Genomic DNA, 26,481 nt, shown 5'->3' on the forward strand with positions numbered 1-26,481 from the left:
TAGCTCCTTACCAGTTTTCACTATCTTACCATTACTACATCCAGAGATATGCAGTGTGATATATTCCATTTGTATGGGAGGTACCGCGCCCCCTTCTCCCTCACCACACATTTTCTTGGTTATATGAGGTCGATACTCCTTACTGAATTTCAATGTTCTAGCTTGAATACCTTCGGAGTTCTGCAGTATCAACGATTCAATTTGTATGGCAGGTGCCACGCCCATTTTATATATAGAAATTATTTTTAGCCTTCACCATCCTTAGAAAGTTTCTAGTGGGTTGTGCAAATTTGGTTGTGATCGGTCGATCCGTTTAGGACGCAACCCGATCTATACCTACATACATACATACATACATACATAATTTGAATTTTATATACATATATAGATATATTTTTCGTCACCAAGTTAACCAATATATCAAGTTTCGTCACTTTATCGGTCTTTGGTAATGCACTATCGTAATTTTCAAATTTTTTTTTTTTAATTTCAATATGGTTTTTTTAAGAGGGCATGGTTACCAATCGATTCCGTTTATTCTCACAATGCACATATGGCAATCTTCATGCCAAGTTCAATCTGATATCTTCAATGGAATTTTAAAAACTTGTAAATTTTGTTTTTCACATATATTTCCAAAATTTTCCATTTCTATTTTAAATCATAAAGTCAACCAACGCATCAAGTTCCAGCACATTATCTATACCTGGTAATGAATTACCGCATTTATTTAATTTTTCGAAATTTCAACATCGATTTTCTTTTTGAATGGGCATGGTCGTGGTGGCCGCCAACGTGGCAAATTTCAGCATATCTTCAACGGCTTAGGATTTAAGGCTAAGAAGACTTTAAAATTGTCTTTTTTTAAATGTAGGCGGAGCCATTCCCATTTTTTTTTTAATTTTTCCAAATTTATATTTTTTTCATAGCAGCAGCCATGTCAAGTTTCATTACTTCATCTGTCTTTGCGAAACATTGTGGATAAAACAAGTGTGATATCTTATCCGTCAACTGCCTGACAGGATGTTCAATATGGCTACTTTTTAGCGTTTTGACAAGGTATTCATTGAATGCTATTGAATATGGCGGCGCATAGTATCGGCTATCTTCATCGGGTGATAGAAAGAGATACAGAATGAGACAGCGATAATCAATTACAAATCAGGTGATCCATTCTATTTGTAATTTTGACGTCTATGCAGAAGTTATCACACTTGTCTTATCCACAATGCTGCGAAATTTCATTTTTTGACTTTTTTTCGACTTTGATTTTAAGGGGGTCATGAAAACCTACTAAAAAAATTTTCATTTGATTGTAGAATTTTCATTTTCAATTTTTCAAAAAACTGTTATCGACAACTTTTTAGCGGACATTTTTGGGTCGGACAAATCGACCCCAACCCTTAATCCCACCCAATTGTCAACCTCACCTTTCCGTGGGGAATTCTGTTTTTTTGGCAGCCGAGGCTCTACAACAACAACAACAAGGCTACGCATATGACAATGTTTGACTTACGATACTATATTTGTAGCGCCTTTATAATTGGCGATTAGGTCAACAGATCTCATTTAAACAACAAACAAGTAAGCTTTTGATTTGAGTGCCAATTAACTAAATGCTCGCTATGTTTATAGTGTCGATGCCGTCATCGTTATTGCGGGGAAATACTATGCACTCATTGATTTTAATATTAACGACAGCTTAGCGTGGAGTCAGACGGCGGTGTTTTGATTATCATTGAGTATGTATGTATGTTCGATCGTGTATAAAATGTGGACCCATCGATGCACAGTGTTTCGTGTAGAACAAGCTAGCTGGACAAAATTATTTTCTGATATTTTCAGTTTCATAGTCCGACCATCTGTCCGATAACTTGAGTAAATTTTGAGATATCTTAGTGAAACTTGGTATGTAAGTTCATGGGCACTCATCTCAAATCGCTATTTAAAATGAACGAAATCGGACCTTAACCACGCCCACTTTTTCGATATCGAAAATTACTAAAAACCGAAAAAGTGCGATAATTCATTACCAAAGACGGATAAAGCGATGAAACTTGGTAGGTGGGTAGACCTTATGACGCAAAATAGAAAATAAGTAAAATTTTGGACAATGGGCGTGGCATCGCCAACTTTTAAAAGAAGGGAATTTAAAAGTTTTGCAAGCTGTAATTTGGCAGTCGTTGAAGACATCACGATGAAATTTGGCAAGAACATTACTCCTATTAACTTATGTATGCTAAATAAAAATTCTAAAGTCAAATTTTAACAAAAATTTCAATATCTTTACAGTATATAAGTTGTCAACATTCAACTCCAGTAATGACATGGTGCAACAAAATATAAAAATATAAGAAATTTTCAAAATGGGCGTGGCTCCGTCCTTTTTCATTTAATTTGTCTAGAATACTTTTAATGCCATAAGTCGAACAAAAATTTACCAATCCTTGTGAAATTTGGTAAGGGCATTGCTTCTATGATGATAACTGTAAAAATGGGCGAAATCGGTTGAAGCCACGCCCAGTTTTTATACACAGTCGACCGGGCGTCCTTCCTCTTGGCCGTTAACACGTTAACTTAAGTAAAAATCGATATATATTTACTAAACTTAGTTCATGTACTTATCTGAACTCACTTTATCTTGGTATTAAAAATTGGCGAAATCCGACTATGACCACGCCCACTTTTTCGATATCGAAAATTTCAAAAAATGAAAAAAAGCCATAATTCTATACCAAATACGAAAAAAGGGATGAAAAATGGTGATTGGATTGGTTTTTTGACGCACAATATAACTTTAGAAAAAACTTTATAAAATGGGTGTGAAACCTACCATATTAAGTAGAAGAAAATGAAAAAGTTCTGCAGGGCGAAATCCAAAGCCTTGGAATCACCCTGGTCCACATTTTTGTCGATATCTCGAAAACGCCTTCACATATACAACTAAGGGCCACTCCCTTTTAAAACCATCATTAATACTGTCACGGATATTAGCATCACTAAGTTATCCCATCACTAAGGCGATGCTAAGGCCATGCCAAGCAGTATTTACGTCAATAATCAAATCATGTATACACATATATAAGGCAGCCGAAAGAGATGTCACACACAGATGCATTTACTTATACGCCTATGTGTACTCGAGAGACTGTAAACTACAAACATTCACATCAATAATTCAATATTTATGTATCTACATAAACGAATAAATAATTGCGTCTACACATATGTACCACGTACGAATACGAGCAGCGGAGAGTCAATGCGCAAACACATGCATATATCTGAGAAGTTTGAGAGCTACTGGACTAGTAGATTCTGGAAGCGCCTAAAAGATGTATAAAATTGTGCAATTTTAATTATAGCTGAGAAGTTTGAGAGCTCATGGACAATGCTAGTACATTCTGGAAAAATGCGAACGAGGAAACCAAAGGGTATAAAAGGCAATAGATGAAGAGGCGCTGTAATTCAGTTTGAGTTGAGCTATCAATCAGTTTGATTAAGCACGCGATCTGGCGGCCAATAGTAGAGTTTCATTTGAGTTATCAATCAGTTTGGTTATTAAGCCAGCGAGTAACAAAGTTTAAGTGTTATTGCGAAGTACTTTAATAAAGGCCATTTTTCCATTGTTCAATATTGGTGTTATATATTCAACAGTTTAGTGATTCGAACTTAGCGGAGGATTGCAAATAAGAGGATTTGCAAGTAAATTCGTTACAATTGGTGTCAGAAGAGGAATTGTTGAATAAATTCCGAAGACTTCGAATAAACTTGGACATGCCAAAGTTGAGTGAATTGACGATCCAGCAACTGAAGGAGGAGTTGGAAGTCCGTGGAGTGGCTACTTTTGGCGATAAATCCCAGCTACAAAAACGACTAAGTGTAGCTATGGTATTTGAAGGAATCTACAATGCTGAGGAGTATGACTTTCATTATGATAGCGACAAAACAACAACAAAAATGGAAGAAAAAAACGAAACACCGCAGACAGTGACGAACACAGTATCTGTACAAACATCGACAATGGCATCTCAGCTGGAGTCACAGGAGGCACGCATTTCCGAAATGGCGTCGCAAATGTCATCTCAATTGGAAGAACAGAAGATATATATGTCATCTCAATTGGAAGCGCAAGAGGCACGTTTATCTGGAATGTCGACAAACATTTCGGAACAGGTATCATCGCAGCTCTTTGCGAAACTGGACGAGCAGGATGCAAAAATTTTACAACTCGAGGACAAAATTGATGCCGAGATAGAAGCGTTGAAAGGTCTTATGCAACAGTTACAACTAAATCGCTCAGCTGGTCCAGCGAGCAATCCGAAGATAAAAACTCCATCTTTTGACGGCTCTGTTCCTTTCGAGGTACTCAAGCTTCAATTTGAGAAGACGTCAGCAGTGAACAACTGGAATGCTGAAGATAAAGTGGCTGCTCTATTCGTAGCATTGAAGGGGCCAGCAGCCGAAATCCTACAGACGATTCCCGAAGGAGAGCGGAACAACTATGAAGCATTGATGGCCGCTGTCGAGAGACGTTATGGAAGCGAGCATAGAAAACAGATATTCCAAATTGAGTTGCAAAACCGTTACCAAAAAGCAAACGAGACGTTACAGGAGTTTGCTTCGGATGTTGAAAGATTGGCTCATCTTGCAAATGCGGACGCACCCGTGGAATACACAGAAAGGGTAAAGATTCAGAGCTTTATTAACGGCATACGGGACGTCGAAACGAAGCAAGCCACATACGCGAACCCAAAGTCAACATTTGCTGAAACGGTATCCCATGCACTGACTCAGGAAACAGCGTCACTTTTGAGTAAGCCCGCATACAAAGCTCATCGCGTGGAAGTGGAAAGGCCCGATTGGGTAGACACAATTTCGGAAGCACTGAAGGGATTACAACAAAATAATGCCGGAGTTATGAAGTGTTTCAAGTGCGGTAACCCAAGTCACATTGCACGTCATTGCAGAACCGGTCATGGTAGTTCCAACTTGGCTGGTCGTAAACGCAACGCTGGAGGAGATAAACAAGAGCGAGTCAAATGTAAAAATCGAGGACTTGCCCCAGCTATGGAATGTCGTGTGATACCTATCTCGCAAACTGGAAGGAAATCGAGCAGTCTTACCGTCAAAGGAAATGTGGATGGCAAGAAACGAGTACTGACTGTAGATACGGGCGCATCTCATTCCTTGATCCGATCTGACTTGGTCAACAGGAGAGTAAAACCGTTACCTGGAGCAAAGTTGCGTACGGTCACTGGCGAGTATAACCAAGTTCAGGGAGAAGTGATATGTGAAGTATTGATTGGGAAGGTCATGGTTCTACACAAATTTGTTGTGGCGGAGATTGTTGATGAAGTTATATTGGGAGTGGATTTCTTGGTTGACCATGACATCAAGATCGATATGCAGAGAAGGGTGATGCGTTATGAGAACCAAGATGTGCCACTTAACTTTAGTTTGGAAAAAGGGTTCAGCAGTAATCGGGTACTGGTGGAAAAGACTCGACAAAGACCACGAAAGTCAAAGGCAAAGGTTGATAGATCGAATGGGCCAAATAAATCAAAATCAAAAGTACCTGCGAGAGAAACACTGGCATTGACAAAACCTAAAAGACGCAGGAAAACGAAGCAACGAATTTCCGAGAAAGAATGCGAGTGTAGTTTCAAGCCGGAGCGCACTACTGTTGTGAATTGTGGGAACGATACCGATTATGCAAAGCAAATCCGTCCAGCGCAAGCCCTACGAAGTGGTTCATTGACCAAACAACAGAGTGTGAAGGAACGGCCCAGGGTAATGAGTAGTAAGATGAAACACTGGCATGACAAGAATTTTAATTCGGAAGGTTTCTTGGCGGGAGATTTGGTACTGTTAAACAACCCTCACCGGCGGAAAGGTGTTCCAGCCAAAATTCGGTGCAGTTGGGAAGGCCCGTATAAAGTTGTGAAGAAGATCAGTGATACCATCTACCGCATACAAACCACTGGGAAACCACGGATTAGAAGAGTGGTACATTTGGAGATGCTAGCGGCAGTTAGATCGGGAGATTTGTCTGATCGGGACGATCAGACTTAGGTGGAGGGCAGTGTCACGGATATTAGCATCACTACACTAAGGCGATGCTAAGGCCATGCCAAGCAGTATTTACGTCAATAATCAAATCATGTATACACATATATAAGGCAGCCGAAAGAGATGTCACACACAGATGCATTTACTTATACGCCTATGTGTACTCGAGAGACTGTAAACTACAAACATTCACATCAATAATTCAATATTTATGTATCTACATAAACGAATAAATAATTGCGTCTACACATATGTACCACGTACGAATACGAGCAGCGGAGAGTCAATGCGCAAACACATGCATATATCTGAGAAGTTTGAGAGCTACTGGACTAGTAGATTCTGGAAGCGCCTAAAAGATGTATAAAATTGTGCAATTTTAATTATAGCTGAGAAGTTTGAGAGCTCATGGACAATGCTAGTACATTCTGGAAAAATGCGAACGAGGAAACCAAAGGGTATAAAAGGCAACAGATGAAGAGGCGCTGTAATTCAGTTTGAGTTGAGCTATCAATCAGTTTGATTAAGCACGCGATCTGGCGGCCAATAGTAGAGTTTCATTTGAGTTATCAATCAGTTTGGTTATTAAGCCAGCGAGTAGCAAAGTTTAAGTGTTATTGCGAAGTACTTTAATAAAGGCCATTTTTCCATTGTTCAATATTGGTGTTATATATTCAACAGTTTAGTGATTCGAACTTAGCGGAGGATTGCAAATAAGAGGATTTGCAAGTAAATTCGTTACAATACCTTTAATTTGATACCTATAACGTACAAACACATTCTATAGTCACCCCTGGTCTACCTTTATGGCGATATCTCGAAACGGCGTCCACCTATAGAACTGAGGATCACCCCCTTTCAAAATAGGCATTATCACCTTTCATTTGATAGTCATGTCATACAAACATATTCCAGGGTTACCCTTGGTCCATTTTCCTACATCGCGATTTTCCCTTATTTTGTCTCCAAAGCTCTCAGTTCAGTATGTAATGTTCGGTTACACCCGAACTTAGCCTTCCTTACTTGTTTATTATTTTATTCTCACTTTTTTTTTTAACCCACAATATAATGAACATAACGTCATAATTATATCAATGTTTTCTTTCGATTTTCTTTTGCTTTTTTCCAACAAACAGCTGTTTTGGGGTTATTTATGCTGGAATTTTATTGAGGTGCAAGCGGTGATCCTTCGAGAACTCTTTTCCTCTTTATGTGACTGCAACACTCCACGCCACGTCCGTTTCTATTTAATATAGATTCTTCGCTCCCACGATGACACACCCTACAGTGTACACTTGCTAACGCCTTTTCAGTTCCTCTGAGTAGAAGGAACTTTCATCACGAACACGCCGTCCTCCAACCAACATATTATTACTCCTAATACAAATAGTACCTAGGCTTTACTTATCTATTTTTTGAGTAAAAATTAAGTTATCACAAAGTTACTCATACAGTTTGTTTAAGTTTTTCTTGTGGCAGTTCTTGTAGTACTTGGTTTAAGTTTCTGTTTCGCATCTTTTCCCCTCCGAGTTACTGTTTAGAATATATCTAACGAGACTAAAATCTCGGGCATACAATCCGGAACACGGTCGAGCTGTTTGAAGGTAGTATGAAACGACAGGTGCAGGTGCCCAAGGAGAACAGCATGGTTCCAGGACTTGTTTTTTTCATTTTCTCTCATATCGAATAGAGTTTCATAGAAGGACCGAATCTCCGATTCTGGCTCAAGAACTTGTTACACACTTTCTCACGATGGAAATCGCTTCCCTTCCAAGGAGGACAGTAGAAATTAATTGTTGCTAAAGGTAAAAAATTATGTCCCAGTGTCAACGAATGTTAGTCCTGGGTATAAGTTTTGTGTAATTTCAGTTGTTGTTTTCACCCTGGAACTATCCAGCGTATTAAAAAAGATGGCGGGACTATTAGAATCTATAATAGAAACTCAAATACCGACCCCCTAATACATATGAAACCACCCACCAACATTGGTTTTGATGTCGAACCCAGCGTCTTAATAAGAAGCGGATTCTGAGACCCTCGAAAATACTCTAGTTCCTTCACCCTTGGACCATCGAGCGATCTACAGGATGGATCGGTTCTCAGGCCCTCTAGGAGAAACTTAAAAAAATTAAGCTAGAGTTGCCTTCACACATTTCAGTTGTTCCCTTGGTATGTGCCTGAAATCGTTGCCGCGACCCAAAGCCCTAATTAGGATTCTGTATTCAGCAACATCTACCAGCTATAAGGAGTTGCACAGCTATCAGATCTAGAAGCAGCAAGTGGAATAGGTCATAGAAAGCTTCTAGTATTTTCCCAGAGGACGGAGTAGTTTTACTCGGTTTTTGATAGTGTTTTTCAGTTTGGTCGTTGAGCAAATTTCCGCTAACACTATTCAGTCTATGTGAGATCGACTAGACTAGGCTTGCGTGCACAGGCATGTTGCTGCTGCTTTTTTAGTACGAGATTTTCGTCGACCTCTGCCGTGTAGATATAATTCTCTGGCCTTCCGCCAAAGCTTCCAAAGTGGCGCACAAGTTAGATAACAGCTGAACCGGACAAAACTTCTTTCAAGCCTTTACAGTTCTACCTTTTACCGAGTAAGAAAAAAATTTGCACAAAAGTCCGCTAGCGATATAACGTTGAGAGGGGTAGATCATAGCATCTGTCGCTGTCGTTTCCTCTGTACAAACTTTAATTGCCTAAATAAATCAAACTCAACTCGAACGCTATAGTGAAGTCGGGTGACCACTGCCGTAGCCGAGGGTGATTTGCAGTCGTTATTCGATTGAGTGATCCGTAGCCTTTACATTTTCTTCCACCGTTTTTGAACATTTTGCATACAATATTTGTATGCAAGTGTTATTGGTAAATTGTAAAAACTTTAGTAATCTTTTGAAGAATTTTGGGTCCAAAATTAGATTTTATTAACTTTATCTTTACTTGCAGTACTTTCATAGCGACATATGTATATCATGTCTATATTTATATATTTCCCCTCCCATTTCAAATTTACATTTCCTCAATGTAAACGTCGTCCTCATCATCATTAATCTCTTTGTCCCCTTTGACATCATTTATTCCATATATTGCATTACTTTTCTGTTGCATTTCTTGTAGTGCTTCTGCTTCGGCTTCCTCCTTTTCTTGCTTATCATAGCTAGCATGTATACGTTCCAATAAATCGGTAGCAACTACAGTAAAACCTTCCCATATCAAATCTGGACGCGTACTCTGCTCAAACAAACGTTCCTCATCCAAATAGTCAATCAATAAATCACAAACATCATCCAGTATTTGCTCCCGGCAAACATCTGTCACATCATGGGCATCTATGAGTAAATTCCAAAAGGCTTGACATATAATTGTTGCCAAAAACCAATCTTCTTCTTGTAGTGCCACAGCCAGCAATGAATGCAGCAATTCGGCGCCTTTGTATTGCATGAATGGTAGACGATTTTCAATATCACCCAATAAATTAACGAGCACACCAATGGCACATGCCTTGAAATCGTACGCTTCACTATTTTTTTTTATGGATAGCTGTTGTATGAGTAGTTCCAATCCACCATTGTGGCAAAAGTAATGACGTGCATTATCGTTGCGTGTCAAATTGCCCAATACACGCGCCGCCTCCACTTGTGATGCATCGTCGCGACACGTTTTGAGCGTATAGAAAAGTGCTGTGGCTAAATCACCGAGTACGCATTGTAATGAACCCTTCACAGCTAATACTTGTGCCGGTGTGCCAGTATTCTGTTCCTGATAGAAGCATAGATTGTGAAGCGCACCAAGTGTGGCATGCAACAGCTCCAGCAGATCGCTTTTCTGCAACAAAATGTAAATGACAAAATCATGAATTGAAAATTTATTAAATTGTTTGTTTACGATAGAGAGATGGGCGCGGGATAGTGGCAGCATCGTTACTCTGACTAATAACTAATTTTATAGTATTTATTTGTTATGTTTATTAAATTTCATAAAAATGTTTATACAATTTTATGAACACGAGCCGGACCCGTGCGCATTTTGCGCAACCAATATAAAAGTCTCTTATCAAATATAAACAGAAATCAGCTGTTCTATCAATCAATCTATCAATCAATGCCATCTAGCGCTTGATAGCAACTGCCGGTAATGCAGTGCAAATATTCACAATAGTGCCATAGTACAAAAAGTTTTTTTTTGCTCACAATCGTTTATTTTTAACAAATCATTTTAATAAAATTTAGCTAAACAAAAGCAGTACGACCAAAATTGCCCAAAGCTCGCTAATAGCGCGAATCTCTATCTTTACAACCAAAACTTTATTTATAGATTTTGTTTCCAAATAAGAGCGAAAAAGAGACCCGTACATAAAAACAGCAATTAGAAATAATATATATGATTAATCTGCAGTTAATGAATTAAGAATTAACTAAAGTCAATCATGATTATTTGCGCATTAAAAAATAATCAGAAGACATGAAACAATCGAATAATTACTTTTTATCTAAATAAATGCCGGGTCAGTCACGATGGGCGCCTCTCAGAACCCTTCGAAATTAAAAGCGGGGTGCGACAGGGATGCATACTCTCGCCGCTCTTGTTTATCTTGGCATTAGACGAGATTATGAGGAACGCAGAAAATGGTGGACACGGTGTACAGTGCACGCCTTTCACTCAGCTAGGGGATTTAGAATATGCAGACGATGTCTGTCTGCTAAGCCACAGAAGTACTGACCTTCAACACAATTTAGAAGCTGTCAACACACATGCAAAGGAGGCCGGACTAAGCATCAATACAGCGAAAACCAAAGTCATAAGATGCGGCTATAGTATTTCATCAAGGCCATTGACGCTTACGGTTGACGAAAATGAAATCGAAGGTGTAGAGTCCGTTGTTTATCTTGGTAGTATTGTCTCAAATAAGAGCGGTGCAGATGAGGACGTTCAGTCTCGCATAAACAAAGCAAGAATGGTTTTTGGGCAACTGGCAAACGTGTGGAGGTCCAGCCAAATATCTTTAAAAACGAAGCTTCGACTGTTTAATTCGAATGTTAAATCAGTACTGTTTTATGCTTGCGAGACGTGGAAAAGCTCAACTTCAATTCAGAAACGTCTACAAGTTTTTATTAATAAATGTCTGCGCCGAATCCTGAAAATTCGATGGCCGGAAAGAATTTCAAATGACGACTTATGGTCTAGAACAAATCAACCTAAGGCTACCACAGAAATAACCAAGCGTAAATGGTCGTGGATTGGTCACACTCTCAGAAGACCTCCAGTAAATATAGCCAGACAAGCATTGCGATGGAATCCACAAGGAAGCCGACGACCTGGTGCACCTGCGAAAACTTGGCGCAGAACTGTGGATAAAGAACTCGAAGACGCAGGATATACGTGGAATGACATCACAAGAACTGCACCTAACAGAATAAGATTTAAGTCGGTGGTCGAGGCCCTATGCTCCAATAGGAGTTGAGGAGGATGATGATGATGATGATGATCTAAATAAGGGAAATCAAACTGTTCATGCCAAATCGATTAACCAAAATTTGATTATTTAATTAATACAAAATGGATCTGTTTCGATTAATCAAAATTATTAAATTTCTGATTAACCAAATAGTTACTAATTTGAAAAATCAGAAAACCAACTGCAATCTTATTGCTATTTTTGTATGTCGTGTGTGATATAGAAATAAATGACTTCTGCCAAACATTGTTGGAGTTTTCTTGGTTATAATAACTTTCTTAAATTTCCGACCAATACATTCGTCGGGGTATTCACCCGACCTTGTTTGTCACTTTATCTGCTCATGTGGTTTTATATTTTACACAGCTTACAAAAACAAAATACACCAGAGACAACTTAAATACCCTAAAGTCGCAGTAGAGCTCAGCTTTGATCTGGATACTGCAATACGTTAAACTATTACCTATCCAGAATCAACCCCGACATACATAATGTATATCCTGCTTGTAACACGTCCCCACATGACACCAACCATCTTTTTAATTGCAATGTTGAACCAACGCCTCTAACAACTTTTAGAGGATATTGCGACAATTTGTGAGTGGTTTCACCTATTGGATGGAGCGAAGCACTGCTACAACAACAACACGAGGAACAAGCAATTTTGAAGCAGATAAGTTGATAACGAGCTAACGTGAATATCCCAATTATTTTGATTTATTTTGCCTCTAATTAAGGATTATAGCTAACAGCTAGTTTAGCTACTTACCAATTCTTTGGATTTTATGTGTGTAATCGCGTTCAAAAGATTTAACATAACAATGCCCAAATTATGCATATTCCCCAAACCGATGCCAACTTCAGCATTAACGCTCATATTAGCAACCACTCTGATCATTTTAACGAGCACATCGATCACTGTATCACCTTGTGAGTTGTGTAGTGTTATCGGTTCTTTGGAGTAAAGTTCGAGAACTCGTAGTAAATACTGCATAGCTACATCGTTGTGATAAAACTATGGATACAAAGAAAATAAATTACATAACAATGTAATTATTTATCATTGGATAATGAAATAATTGGCTTTAATTGGTCCGAAAGACACACTTTGAACCAAGAGTACTTTATTAAAACCCGGTCCCCTCGATGAGGGAATATTTATATACATATACTAGTTAGTGTACCCGGCATACTTACTTTGTCGTGCCTAAAAATTGGTTTGCCTACATTCAAAAAGTGAGCCTCGCTTCCATTCTTCCCTGCTTTAGCTTCCATTATCTTTCTATTCTTGTCCATCCCATATTCCATTTATCTCCCTATCACTCCCGTTCGCATTCCCGTTCCTACTCTCATCTTTTCTACTCCCGCTCCTACTCCCATTCCTATTGCTCACCTTTTGAACCTTCCCTGGACTTCCAAAAATTATGAAAACCAAAGTTTTAGCGAAACTAACCCCCAGCGGGTTAGGGGGCTTAGAATATACCCGCGGCAGGTATGCCTGTCGTAAGAGGCGACTAAAATACCAGCTCAAAATATAGCTTCTTCAACCCAATTGTCAACCTCACCTACCCGTGGCGAATCCTGTTACTTTTACGGCCAATAATCTGGCGACCCCAAGTTCCTCATGGATCTAAGGGATGGAAGGGCGGGATGGCCTTGAAGGCTTCATGTGGTTATACTGAATCGTTCCCGAGATGGTCGGGCTGGTGTCTTAATGGTGTTTGTTACCGGAACGTACCGGATCTGCATCCGGCAAAGGACCATCCACATCGATAACACTCCCCAAGGCGTTCGGGAAGTGTGCTTATCGGTACAACGGCAAAAACAACAGGAATTGATTTTTATATATGTAGATATGATTTTCTAATTGGACTCAAATGTAAATGATGATTGATGACGTTGGAGATCAACTAGAGAACTGAATTTCTCAAAGTTGTATCAAAGTTTGGAGAATAATTGGAAGATGAAGTTGAAGATTGACATGAGACCAAATTGTAAGAGCAGCTTTCTTAGGAGGTTATCGCGCTTTGCATTGTAGAGATATACGCCGCCTATAAACGCCGCCGCCGCCGATTTTTATCGTTTTTCGCACGCCGCCGCCGAATGTCAAAAATATCGGCGCGGCGTCGGCGGCGGCGCCGCCCGGCGCGATACTATATTTTCTACTCATTTAAGACTGTCTACGCCATTTATTTTTCATGCCGAAAATTGGACGGATATGGTCGAAAGGGGTATCAACGGATGCGCATCACTGCCAGTTATAAGAATCCAATTGCGAAATGTAACTCTTTCTACCCGTTCAAAAGTAATTTAAAAAAAGCAGGCGCTTTCAATGCCAGCTTAGCACGGATTTTGTATCACCCAATTCACCAAGTTATTAAAACAAAACACTAAAAGAAAAATTATATAAAAAATATAAATGCTCACTTTGCATAATTTAAAAACAAAACTAAGAAGCAACAATGAATTCAAATAAAATGACCCAAGTCGAACATGTTTTCAAATTGTCCTTAAGTGGTTAAAAAAGGTAGTTACCCGAAAAAATGCCGATTTTTCAAAAATTCTATATTCCGATTGGCGTAAATAATAAGCGAAATGAGTTATGCAAAATCCTTTAGTAGATCCCAGGGGTTTAAACTCTCCTTTAAAATAATTCTCGCCTCATATTTAAGTTGTAGATAGAAGGGTTTGAAAAATCACTTGGCCTTATATTCAAACATTTGTTGTTTGTTTGCGAAACTTTAAAATAGCGGCTGATGTGTTAATTTTTACTTCATCACTCAACACCCAAGTCTCCCGTTTTGACATTTCCTAAAGTTCGCGGCCCTATCCCAGCTAGTCCCTTGGAATGAATCACAGTGATTCTAACCTATCAACCAAGTTTAAATATCACCAATACGTTTCGGCTCCTGTTACATATGTGAATACGTAGGCACCTACATATATTTACCCGGTGAGGCTTTGTCTTTCGAAAGAACACTCAAAGTGGTGAAGCAAAAGTTTTCCCCACAGTCGAACAAATGACCGGGTGTGCTACTACTCTAACGTAGTGGACAATCGAACTAGTTTAAAAACTGAAGCTACGCGGTTATTCACAATGAATTCCTGTATCAAAAAGGCCGAAAAACAACAGTTTGGACTGAGCGTATAACCCTTAACATCTTTCAACTTAAAATCAGCCGACTTTCATTCTAAAATATCGTTTTGGTTTAGCGAAGACTATTGAAATCAATGTTTCGAACACAAACGTCTGCAAATTTTGGTCTACATTTCAAAATAAAAAAATTAAAAAAAATCTTTAATTTAAACGATTTTATTGAAAACAATACTTACATTAAGTAATAATAATACTAAAAGCTAGAAAATAATTAGGTAGGTCCTAAGTACTAGTCATCGCACTCCTCATAATTCTAAGGCGTTGATCAGACAATTAAATAAAAGCGTTGGGCGCGTGAAATTTCTAAAAATATGAGGCGTGGCATAACCTTATTAAGGTTCAGTTGGTCTTACTTATAACTATCAATAGAACCCAGCGGGTTAGGGGGTTAGAATATACCCACGGTAGGTATGCCTGTCGTAAGAGACGACTAAAACACCAAATAGATTCAAGGGGTTGTGTAGCGCGACCCGCTCATGTTGCTAGCGCAATATATTGTAGCTTCTCCAAACCCAATTGTCAACCTTACATATCCGTGGCGAATCTTGTTTCATTAACTGCCAAGGCTCTGGCGACCCCGATCTCCTCATGGATCTAAGGGGTGGAAGGGTGGTATGGCCTAAAAGCTCGCATGTGGTCATAACAAATCGTTCCCGAGATGGTCGTGTTGGTACAGGAACGTACCGGATCTGCATCCGGCAAAGGACCGTCAGCATCGATAACACTCCCCAAGGCCAACAATATCAACCTTAAGTAGCCTTTGTGCGTGACTAGCAAGGGGTCACAAATAATTTAAAAAAATCGTGTCGATAACCAGTATTAGAAGTTAGACCAGAACATCTCCTTCGGCGAAACTACGCTTTGCACGAGACATACAAACCACCATTTTAAGTACTTCAATTTTTTTCGGCAGACGCAGCAGTACCAGTCCCTTAGACCGGGGCTAGGTTCGAAGCCTCCTTGGCGTAAGTGAATGAAGGACAGTCCCTCCGCAACGAGCTGCTCTTGAAATTTTTTGAACGATCCGCGAGACTTTGAGGCAAGAACCCCGGATCTTTCCGAAATCGCCAAAACGTTGATTCCCTTAAATACATACAAACAAAACCTTTCCTAAATATTATTTTTTTAAATAGAAAAAAGCTTCTTAAAGCAAGAACACCGGCGTATACCAGCGCGCCGCTCACGTGTAAACTCACCTGCACACGAGCGTTGTCGTATTTTGCCATAATATTGCCTAGGATGTAGCCAATTCTACTGAATAGTGACAGCAACTTTTCAGACGTATTATGAAAGATTTCACAACAGGGACCCATAAGAATTCCAATACGCGTAGTATAGTTGACCAGCACATGACAACAATCGCTATCCTCGGACAGTACACTGCAATACAAAAGTTGATATTAATCGATAACATTAACGCACAAACTATCGTTCTCTTTGACTATCTTTTTCTATTATCTAATCCCAATCTTCCTCTAACTTTCCTTCAATCACTAGCCTTTTCACTCTATCCTCATTTTCTATTACTCATTGTAACTCGTAATATCCATTTTTTTTTCTCTCTCCCTACCTACTTTTTTCAGCTTATTAGGTTTACTCTTGCGCTATAGATTTCATTTTGTCTTTATTTCTCTCTCTATGCACTTATTTTTCTTTCTTTATCTCTCTTTTCTCTCAGTAGCACACTCTTTTTTACTGCCCCTCCACTATCTTCTTTCCCCTCTGTCGTTGTTGTAAACGCGATTTTTTGACCCATCATATCTTCGAGTCTTTGGACCTTAGCCACCTCTTACGACATTCATCCTTAACCCGCGGAGCCCTCCCATACTCGCTCCTTTCTTAGTATTACCTTAGGTCGTTCTTTCCTATCTGCATATTTTTTGTTATAATTGTTTCATTCCTGCACTCCTTCCCCTGTTGTTCTAGATGCATATCTCATGTCTTCCCTCTCTTTTTCTGTATCTCTTTGTTATTTTACGCTCTTTCACTTTTGTCACACCTCTTTTCTCACCTCAGTGTTCGCACAATATTTGCTTGCACCTCCAACTCTCCCGTAGCCACCTCCGCTGCCCTTACCAAATGTGGACATGCCAATTCCAATTGTATACTCTGTTGTTGCAAAACACTTGTTTCCTGCGCTTGCGTGGCAGCACTGCTTTCCGTAGCCGTGTCATTTATATCTTTCTCCATGGAATGTGTAGTCTGTCGTACATCGGATAATGCACGCAAAGCGGCTGACAATTGATACAACGAATGCAATGGTGGGCCGGTTAGTTTTTGTGTAGCTCCGGCCTCATTCAATATTTGTAAATGTAACACCATCAAATCCACAGCACCGTGTCGTGCCAAACGTTCGACAAGTGTATTTTGTTTACTCAACTTTTGATAGCGACCTTGTTGCAATTGTGCTAGCGTTTGCTTCAAATCGGCGCCCTGTGCAGGTGCAGTAGCTGGTTTACGCGGTAATTCCCAACTTTCAGCCCAATTGCGGTTCGTATCTTTGGTGGTCATAATTTCCGCATTAGCTCTATCTAGACCAATCTTGCTTGTAAGAAAACGTATAGAACCATAACCATAAATGCAAGCCTCTGGATCTTCCAATGGACTGGCGCTTCCCAAGCCATCTATTAGTAAATCAAGTACGTCATTATCGTAAAAAAGTTGATCGTTGAGTTCGTTGCGCGCAACTTTAAAGATGAGTTTGCAAGCGCCAGTCAAATTGCTACCAGTGACGCGTAACTGTAAACAATTTAAAATAGGGAAATCGAGATTAAGTGATACGAAGTGTCGGTGACAACTGTAGGCTACCTACCGCTAGTACGACGCGCGCTACGCCCAATAAGATTTTTGGTGATGAACATTCGACCAAACCGTAAAGTCCGCCTAGTATAAAGCCGCGCTTATAATGTTTCTCATTGTTGTGTACGCGTAAATAGAGCTCAGCAAGGATCTGAAAGATATAGGAAGTTATGGTTAGGAAATATAAGTATTTGTTACCAGAATTATGCATAGTTTCTTCTGCCACTTCTGCACCTTTGAGCTGCAATTTCACTCTATCGTGGTCCTAAGGTCCCCTTTGAAGTATTTGGAATGAGGTAGTCTGTCCGCCTAGTGTAAGATGACGATATACTACTATGACGGAGACATTAAGCCTCGTTGCATTTGCTTTTATAATTGACCATGGGTCTACTTGGGGATGTGCAGAATGGCATGTACTGCTTCCGTCGGGGGGAAATTTAAAGCTGCCGTTATACTGTTCAAGAATAAAACCTTTATGCCTTCTATTCAGATTATGCATAATGAACGGTTCGATTCGGCAGAAGGTCCGAAAATTCCAGTAACAAGTAAATACAGGGACGGAAAATAGTATTTTTTTTTTTCGGAGTCGAAAAAGTCCTAGTAAAAAAATTGTCCTAGGTGAAAATGTTTGAGTTCCCAGGTATCCCTATAGCAATATCATGTCGAATCATGCATCCTTTTTATTTTTCCAACTTTTTCCATAAAAGTCCACATATAAAAGTAAAATCTGAATTTTTATTTTTTGAGTCCGTGAGAACTATTTAAACTCGGACTTTTAAAAATAAAAGTCCAGAAATAATTTTTATCTTGATCCAAATATATTTAAAGTCCAAAATTAATAGTTTTGCAAGGAATTATATTATAAAAGGAATAACAGTTTCAGCCCCTGAGTAAATACCTATTTCCAAAAGGGAGTAAGATGCTCCGTTCAGAAAAAAATTTAAATAAGCTGCCTGTGAAAGCAGAAGAAAAGGGAAATCCCCATTTCATTGGGAGGACCAATTGAAAAGCAATTTGAGTTCCTATGATGTTTCCAATATAAACTAAGGTGGTCATCGGAGAAGCGACTGGCGCTCTTTGTTGGGCGACCAAAACTGTTTATACGGTTAACGCTAATCAAGTAAGTAATAGAAAGGTTGAAGGGAAATATGGAAATGTGCTGCCGCGTTGGCATTCCCCCTGCGGAGTCTAGAATATATATCCGCGGTAGGCATGCCGGACGTCAGAGATGTCTCTAAATGCACGGGTACCCGATCTGGAGAAACATACGGTACTCAAAGGTAGCATGCTGTGACGTAGTGTAGCTCTTGTGAGACCCACTGTGGTATTGAGAACTGGTACCGCTGAAAGCCAAGTTGTTATCTGTATGTATTGTTGTATACAGATCCCACCTCTAGTTCGTGCGAACGGCCCTGTAGGAGTTTTGCGGTGGTTGTAGTGCGGTGGTTAAATTCGAGGGGAGTTCAGTTTTGAAGAAGTTGACAAAAAAATTTGTCCTAGCAGCAATCGGTTTGCAAAAGTTCACCTTTCCTTGGGGGTTATGTCACCAAGGATAATGTGGTCACTTGCTGTTGTTGTTGTACCGATAAGGACACTCCGAAGGCCTTGGGGAGTGTTATGGATGTTGAGGGTCCTTTGCCGGATGCAGATCCGGTACCAAGCCCGACCATCTCGGGGACGATTTGGTATGACCACATGCGACCTTCTACGCCATACCCCCCTCCCATCCTCTAGATTTATGAGGAGTTCGGAGTCGCCAGAGCCTAGGCTGTTAATGAAACAGCATTCGCCACGGATAGGTGAGGTTGACAGTTGGGTTGGAGAAGCTATATATTGCGGGATTTACATAAAATTAAATCCGTTGTGCTTTTGACCACCTTCACGGTGGTACAGATACTCAAGTTATGCATTTAATATGCCTCGCTAGCATGACCAGCGCTTTTAATGGTTCCTCTACAGAGCGACCGAGCATAGCAATTTCGGCGTGAACGAAATCGCTGATAATATGGCCACAAAAGGCCGTTAAGTAGCAACTACGAATGTAATAGAACGACGCCCACCGCTACACCAACTGTGTCACGGAATGCTCTCAGACCTTTCTAATTAACTGAACTGATTGGATAATTCTCCATTATTTGAGAAAACCGAGAATGATTAAAAAGGCAAATCTGAAAGTCATTTTGATACCAGAGAAAATTACCATATCGCACACTAACTACAAAAGAGTCACAACTTGAAAAATGTAAATGTTCAGGAGGGAAGAAAAACGGTTTACGTGAAAACGTCTGTAATGTTATAGTGAAATCCAGTTCTACAAAGAAGGAGACCTTCATTATAAAATTAATTGACGAAATTTTGTTGTAATTATTTGTTTACGGACAAAAGATATAGCAATTTTGAATTATGACTATAACAATTATATAGTTATGACAATTATTTCATCAAAAAAGGCACATTTCACAATAATACAAGCAAATTTACTTACCTTTTACGTATAAAAAGACACAGTTTTAATTAATACGCAACAAAGTTAAAACTTTTTTGAAACAAGATAGTCAGAATTTAAAATTATACGCTTTATGCGTAAAAAACTGTACACTTGTTCTTAAGCACTTTGACACAACTAAACATTGTACTCATTAGTTGATACAGCGCAAGCGATGCAATCAACACCAAAACTGGCATAACGGTAATTTTCCAGTTAAAGAAGAAAATAATGACAACGAAATTTAAGGGACAGTTAGAGATGTGTACTGTAAATTGGTTTATGGAAAAAAACCGATTTTGAAAATTTTTAAGTTCTGACCCTTTGTAGTTAGTGTGCGATATATATTATTTCTAATTGCTGTTTTTATGTTCGCTCTTATTTGGAATCCAAATCTATAAATACAGTTTTGGTTGTAAAGATGGAGATTCGGGCTATTAGCGAGCTTTGGGCAATATTGGCCGTAGTGCTTTTGTTTGGCTATATTTTATTAAAATAATTTGTTAAAAATAAACGATTGTGAGCACACAAAGAAATCTATTTGTAACATGCACTATAGTGAATATTTGCACTGCATTACCGGCAGTTGCTCCCATACGCCAGATGGCAGCGCAATCTGTAAGTTTTGTTTGTTTGTTTGTAGTTTTAAGTTGCTTCCATTCATTTATTTGAATGAAAGACTACCTTTGCCCGACTTAGAAGCTAATTCTTATTTTGTGAAATCTTTCAGAAGTTTGATGTCTTTTGATTGCTGTACAGTTGCTCCACCAACACACAGGTAATACACTAAGGCCAAAACCATGTGCGTAGGTTTCTGCGTAATTGAGGCTACTATATATTTAGATACATTCCGATTTAATGGTTTACGATAAATTTTTCAGTTTTTCAAATGTTTCCAATTCAATTTTTTGTCATTTCGATTCCCGCACTATCCGCCATTTTATTCTCAACCACATGAATAGCGTCCTTTTATTACACGCGGTTGAGTTGTGGGGAAAAACGAACTTGACGCGACGACGTTACAAAACGAAGTGAGCTGTAAGTTTTAATTGATTGATAGAACAGCTGATTTCTGTTGATATTTGATATGAGACTTTTATATTGGTTGCGCAAGATGCGCACGGGTTCGGTTCGTTTTCATATATTTTTGTTTATCCTTTTCAAAGAAGTAAGGCTCACGTTTTTTATGATTGAACCACTGTCCAATGAAAAACCATATCCAATAATTCGGACAATCCCATTTATGGTAACAAAGTCGAATCATTCAGTCACTTAAATTTCAGTTGCCCAACATTTGCAAGGACGAGTCTGGTTTATTTAGAGACCAGCCCCCAGATACCAGTTTTCACTTAAAACTATATCGCTTAAAATCTCTAAAACAATATCAAGTGCGCAGAAAAGTATGTTACAATTAATACCAACAGTCCATAACTTCTATACGTTTACACAGTACTTAGGCGGTTATTGCTTATTATACAAAAATTCCAAACATACCGAATTAATATGCTTCACTGTCTCCTCACTGCACTCTTTTATGCCAGCATGCTCCTTTAAAAGCTCGATCAATTTTTCAGTAGGTGATTGTGCCAATGAATGACAATTGCGTTGTTGAAACTTCCATGTATTTAAAATATTAATCGCCTTATTAGAACCACTCAAATCTAAAGAGCTGTTCTCACTGCTATTTCGTGTTGTTGCTTTATAACGATCTCTGTTGGTTGTGGCATCGGTTTGCAGTTTAGCTACAAATCCAAAAAAAAAAATTATGAAAAGTTCATATGAGCGCAAAAACTTCTGCCCCCTAATACTTACCATCTAATGATACTCCTCTAATCTCTAAAGAGGGTAATTTTCTTGGAATTAATTTTGTCTGGCCGCCAACAACACTACTAATTATACCACCGTTATCACTACGTGCATCCCATGAATTGGAACGTTTTGAGATGCGTTGTTTTGCTTGTTGTTCTTGTTCTTGTTCTTGTTCAAAATCGGTTTCCCTTGTTTCACTGACTCTTTTTTGAGGTACCGTTATTGGTTCCAAAGAGGGTGTTTTTGGTAAATGACGCTGATTCTCGTTTTGCAGGTAGCGTAAACTAAAACGAAGTGGGAAGAGCAGGGTTATGGCCAGAGTTATGAAATTAATTGTGGGATTTCATGAAAGTAGATGTTGCTGTAACTAGGGCTGTGCCGGATATAGATCGGATATATATAATATAGATAGATTGAGAATATTAACCGGGTTTTTCAGTGGGAGTTTAAACTCCAGTTAAAGTTGACTAGAGTATAACCCTGCCACTTCGGCCGCTTAAGCTGAGATGAGCAGCAAAATTTTATGTTATCGAACAAAGGGGCAAAGTTAAACTCTAGTCAACGTTAACTAGAGTTTAAACTCGCACTGAAAAACCAGGCATTAGCGTGTTTTTTTGAAACAATGTGTAATTTTATTTCGTATGAATTAAATTTGGTTCACAGTCGAGTGCAAATACCTAATGAGTGAAAAATGTACAACGACTTAGGCCCGGTTCTCAGTACAAGTTCCACTCAGTTTGTCAGTTAAACTATGCTTAAACTTATTCTGCAGTTTTTCAGTCTACTTTAAGTGAAATTTAAGCTTAGCTTGCGGTCGATCTGGCTGGGTTAAACTCTAGTTAACCTATCGGTGATTTCCGTTTCATAACTAGGCATACTTCTAAAATCTCAAGAGTTGTTTCGAAACAGTGGCTCAACTCATAGCGGACTCTGTAACAGAGGTAATTTTTTATAAAGCAAAAAATGCTATTACTTAAGTTGAACAAATTTAATTAACAACTTGTGGTTCTTTAACTGGACTCAAATGTAAGATTCCGTACTGCAGTTTTTTCACGAAAATAAAATGAAATAAATATAATTTAAAAAATAAATAAATGTGACACGCTAACCTCCGAAGAGATTTTAGGCAGAGCATCTCTTCCAATTTGCGTCGTGTTCTTTTTAATTTTTCCTACAAATTGGCCGGACGGGACCTACTTGTTTTATACCGACTCCGAACGGCATCAACTGGAGAAACTTGTTGAATATTCATTTGAGAACTGTACATTTCTCAATATCTCTCGAAATTTGGATATTAATTGGAAAATATTAATGACGTTACAGATCAACTCGAAAACTTTTAATTTTACAAAATTTCTCAAAGTTTGGATAGTGATTGGAGAATGAAGTTGGATATCAACTCAAGAACTACATGGTTTAAGAATAATTAAATAGTGATGTTGGATATCACTTCCGGAACTATATATATAATTTCGCTGGAGAATTTTTTCCATGTTTGTTGGGTAAACAAAATCCAGCTGTTGCCGTATCTACAAGTTATATAGATAATAAAAAAACCAATGTTGCCACACAAAAAAGCATAGCCCAAAGGCGGCCTTAAACTGTGAGTGAAAAACTGCTATGTAGTTTAACTGGAGCTTAAATTTGACTAGAGTTTAAGCAAACTTAGTTTAAGCTTAGCTTAACCAAGTACTGAAAAACCGGGCCTTAAAAAAATAAAATCTTATGTGAATTCCCCCCTAAACCGAAAAAACTTGGCTTTAAAATCGATGAATTAACTGTAATCCGCCTATACAAACCGTTAAGAAACCAATAATAAGCCGATGACTAGGCGATAACAATTGCCTTTGTAGTGGATTAACTTCAGCTCGTTCGTGAGCTCTAGTTAACTTAGAAACATAAGTTTTCTCGACGTTTTCGCATGTCATGAGTACTTCGTAGTCACGGCCTTTTTTTAGTAAATTTGAAAATTATAAAATTTTGAATCAATATCTGGCAGGATCAATCTGGTATCAAGATAAGCCAGATAAACAGCTCAGAAAAGGCCGGGTGCTTACTGGATCCCCGGCACAACCTTATTTGTAACAAAGTTACAAAACTAGCTATCGCACTAGTATACAAAATTTATATTAAATAAATAAATATTTATGTTGCAAAATCGGCAAAGATTGTCGATAAGACTTACGAAAATGCGCTTGGTGGCCTTCCCGCTAAAGCAACCTTGCCATAAAGCGCCCGTCCTGGTTCACGTGGTGTGATTGGTCGCCGCGTGCTGACCACTCGCACGCCACCAACTAAGCGTCATGCGAAATAAATCGTAGAAAAGAATAAAATCAATTACACAAATACTCACATACATTTCAAATGAATCTATTTCTGTTTATACCTACGTTATTTATTTATTACACTTAATATGATGAATTTCATATCAAAACCTATAAAAAAGGCACATTTTAAACTCGACCCCCTCAGATTTTGATGAAATTTTGCATAGAGGTACACTTTACCTATACAAACACCACCTCGTTTGTAGAAATTGCATTTTTGAAAAATTGTGGGCGTGGCAAGGTGTCAAAGTTGCGAAAAATGCGTGAAAAATTACGGTAATAGGTACTTTTGAGCTGTGATAACTACGGAATGGCTCAACAGATTTCCAAGATGTTGATACCATTATAAAGGTATTCAAATAGGCCCACAATTTTTCAAAAATGTAATTTCTAAAAATGAGGTTGTGTTTGTATAGGTAAAGTGTACCTGTATGCAAAATTTCATCAAAATCTGAGGGGGTCGGGTTCAATGCATATCGGTTTTGATATGAAATTCATCATATAAGACTCATGAGTTCCACTAGCTATGTATGTACTTACTTGGTATGCGATTATTACTAATGCTACTACTGCTATTGCTTATATTGCCAATGCTACCACCACCATCACTACTTCCACTATGCATCAATTTTGGTGAAATTCCTGCCAACATAGATTTGGCTTCACTTATCATTTCTGCCGATGTTTTACGCCTTTCCAAAAAACTAAAATTCGTCGTATCCCCATATGCAAAACTTTGTATATTTTGTTTTTGTTCTTCTTGACCATTGCTTTTCTGATGTTTCAAACGTCCTCTACTCATCGTCGTATAATGTCCATAGTCATTATTGACGCTAGCGTAATTATCGAACGGTTGCATGAACTTTTGAGAATGTTCCACATTTCGACTTTCACTTTGCGAACGTCTCTTTTTGAGTAGAATCATTTTAAAGTTAGTTAACTTGAGTTAGAAGAATTGCCACTTTTACCAAAGATATTTTTTTCAAATATTTACAGCGCACATTGTAAGACTTTATCTTTCCTCTTTTTCCTAATACTTTTGCGCATTCGAACGAGTATCCTTGCTGCCTGTGTTACGGTTGAATTGAAAGTAACTGCAACAAAGTGGTGGTAATAATGTAAGGTTCAGTGGAAAACATTTTTCGTTTGGACATTCGTGCACCATGCCAACGCGGACATTGTAGTATACAGTCCCATTATATACAAATTTACGTACAGTTACTACGCTATAGAAATGGCACAGCAAACTTTCATTTACTGTGTTAAATTTCCCTCATAGAAAAAAATCAAAATCAAAAAATCAAGCCCGAAAAAAAGTTTTAACTTGTATTCTATTGGTCTCGGCGTTGGAACCAGTTGCCCGACTGCGATCATCTTTTTTATTTCACTCCGTTTTGATGGAAAGTAACTGCACATATTTTAGAATTGTCAGAGTTTTGTCCAAGTCCGACATAAGTTTACCACCACGGAGGTAGGAGAATCTCTGCCTTGCTAGAGCAATGCTGGTGTTACAACATCTAATTAATAAAACCAATCAACTTTGTATCTGACAGATTTACTACGGTATAGTGTTTCAGTTAGAGTTCGTAGGCAAGCTCTGCCTGAATTAAAGAGCTTGGCTTATAGTCTTTTTAATGGAATTATAACCTAATTTGGATTGAATACTGAAACGTTAATTTGATACACAAAACTATACCGCAATCCCCAGTGGATGTGACATGAAATAGAGCCAGGCACAATTTCTTCCCTTTAGTCGTGTCCTGTCACCGTGTGGGGCTTTGAGTTTAAATGAAAAGGTCAATTGAAATGTATTGTAACGAATTTAGGGAAATTCCGCTTATTTGAAACCTTCTGCTAATGTTCGAATCGCTAAACTGTTGAATAAATAACTCCAATATTCAATAATGCAAAATGGGCTTTATTAGACTACTTTGAAAGTACTTCACAATAACATTTATACTTCACAACCAATAACGTGCTTAAATCAAAATTGATTAGTCATGCCTGAGCTTGCGTTGGTTTTATACTCTCGGTTTCCTCGTTAACCTATTTCTCCTAAGGTCTAGTAATTTCGTGAACTTCATGCTTGGTTACCAACTATCTACATGTATATTGGTAGTTTGTAGCAATATGCGTCTGTATATGTGAGTACTACTTCGGCTGATGGCGAGTATCTCTCTGTTGCCTTGTATGTACATGTGTAAATGATGATTGGTTTGTTTACGTACATACGAGTGGCTGTATCGGCTTATGGATGCTAGTATCACTTAGTGATGTGAATATTCATCACAGTAATAAATATAATTCATTTTGGCTTAATATATGATCCACTATTTTCGCTAGCTTCTGGGCAATCCCCTAGCTTTTGGTTGGATTT

At 38.5% G+C, this 26,481-nt stretch overlaps 2 protein-coding genes across 3 annotated transcripts in view; one reads left to right on the plus strand and one right to left on the minus strand.

The window, feature by feature from the left end:
* Positions 1-26,481, plus strand: part of Dlic (dynein light intermediate chain) — an 87,154-nt gene that overhangs the window by 12,387 nt on the left and 48,286 nt on the right. The window lies entirely within an intron of this gene.
* On the minus strand, positions 9,076-25,166 carry LOC137248237 (armadillo repeat-containing protein 2). The gene is made up of 9 exons (XM_067779113.1): positions 24,645-25,166; positions 23,963-24,071; positions 21,781-22,061; positions 21,463-21,710; positions 17,497-17,634; positions 16,696-17,423; positions 15,881-16,064; positions 12,297-12,542; positions 9,076-9,897 (listed from the first exon to the last, which is right to left on the minus strand). The coding sequence occupies exons 1-9, from the start codon at positions 25,027-25,029 to the stop codon at positions 9,082-9,084; spliced, it is 3,135 nt and encodes a 1,044-aa protein (XP_067635214.1). The 5' UTR covers positions 25,030-25,166; the 3' UTR covers positions 9,076-9,081.

The sequence above is a fragment of the Eurosta solidaginis genome, chromosome 4 (genome assembly GCF_040869045.1).
Source record: "Eurosta solidaginis isolate ZX-2024a chromosome 4, ASM4086904v1, whole genome shotgun sequence".
In the NCBI taxonomy this organism is placed as follows: Eukaryota; Metazoa; Arthropoda; class Insecta; order Diptera; family Tephritidae; genus Eurosta; species Eurosta solidaginis.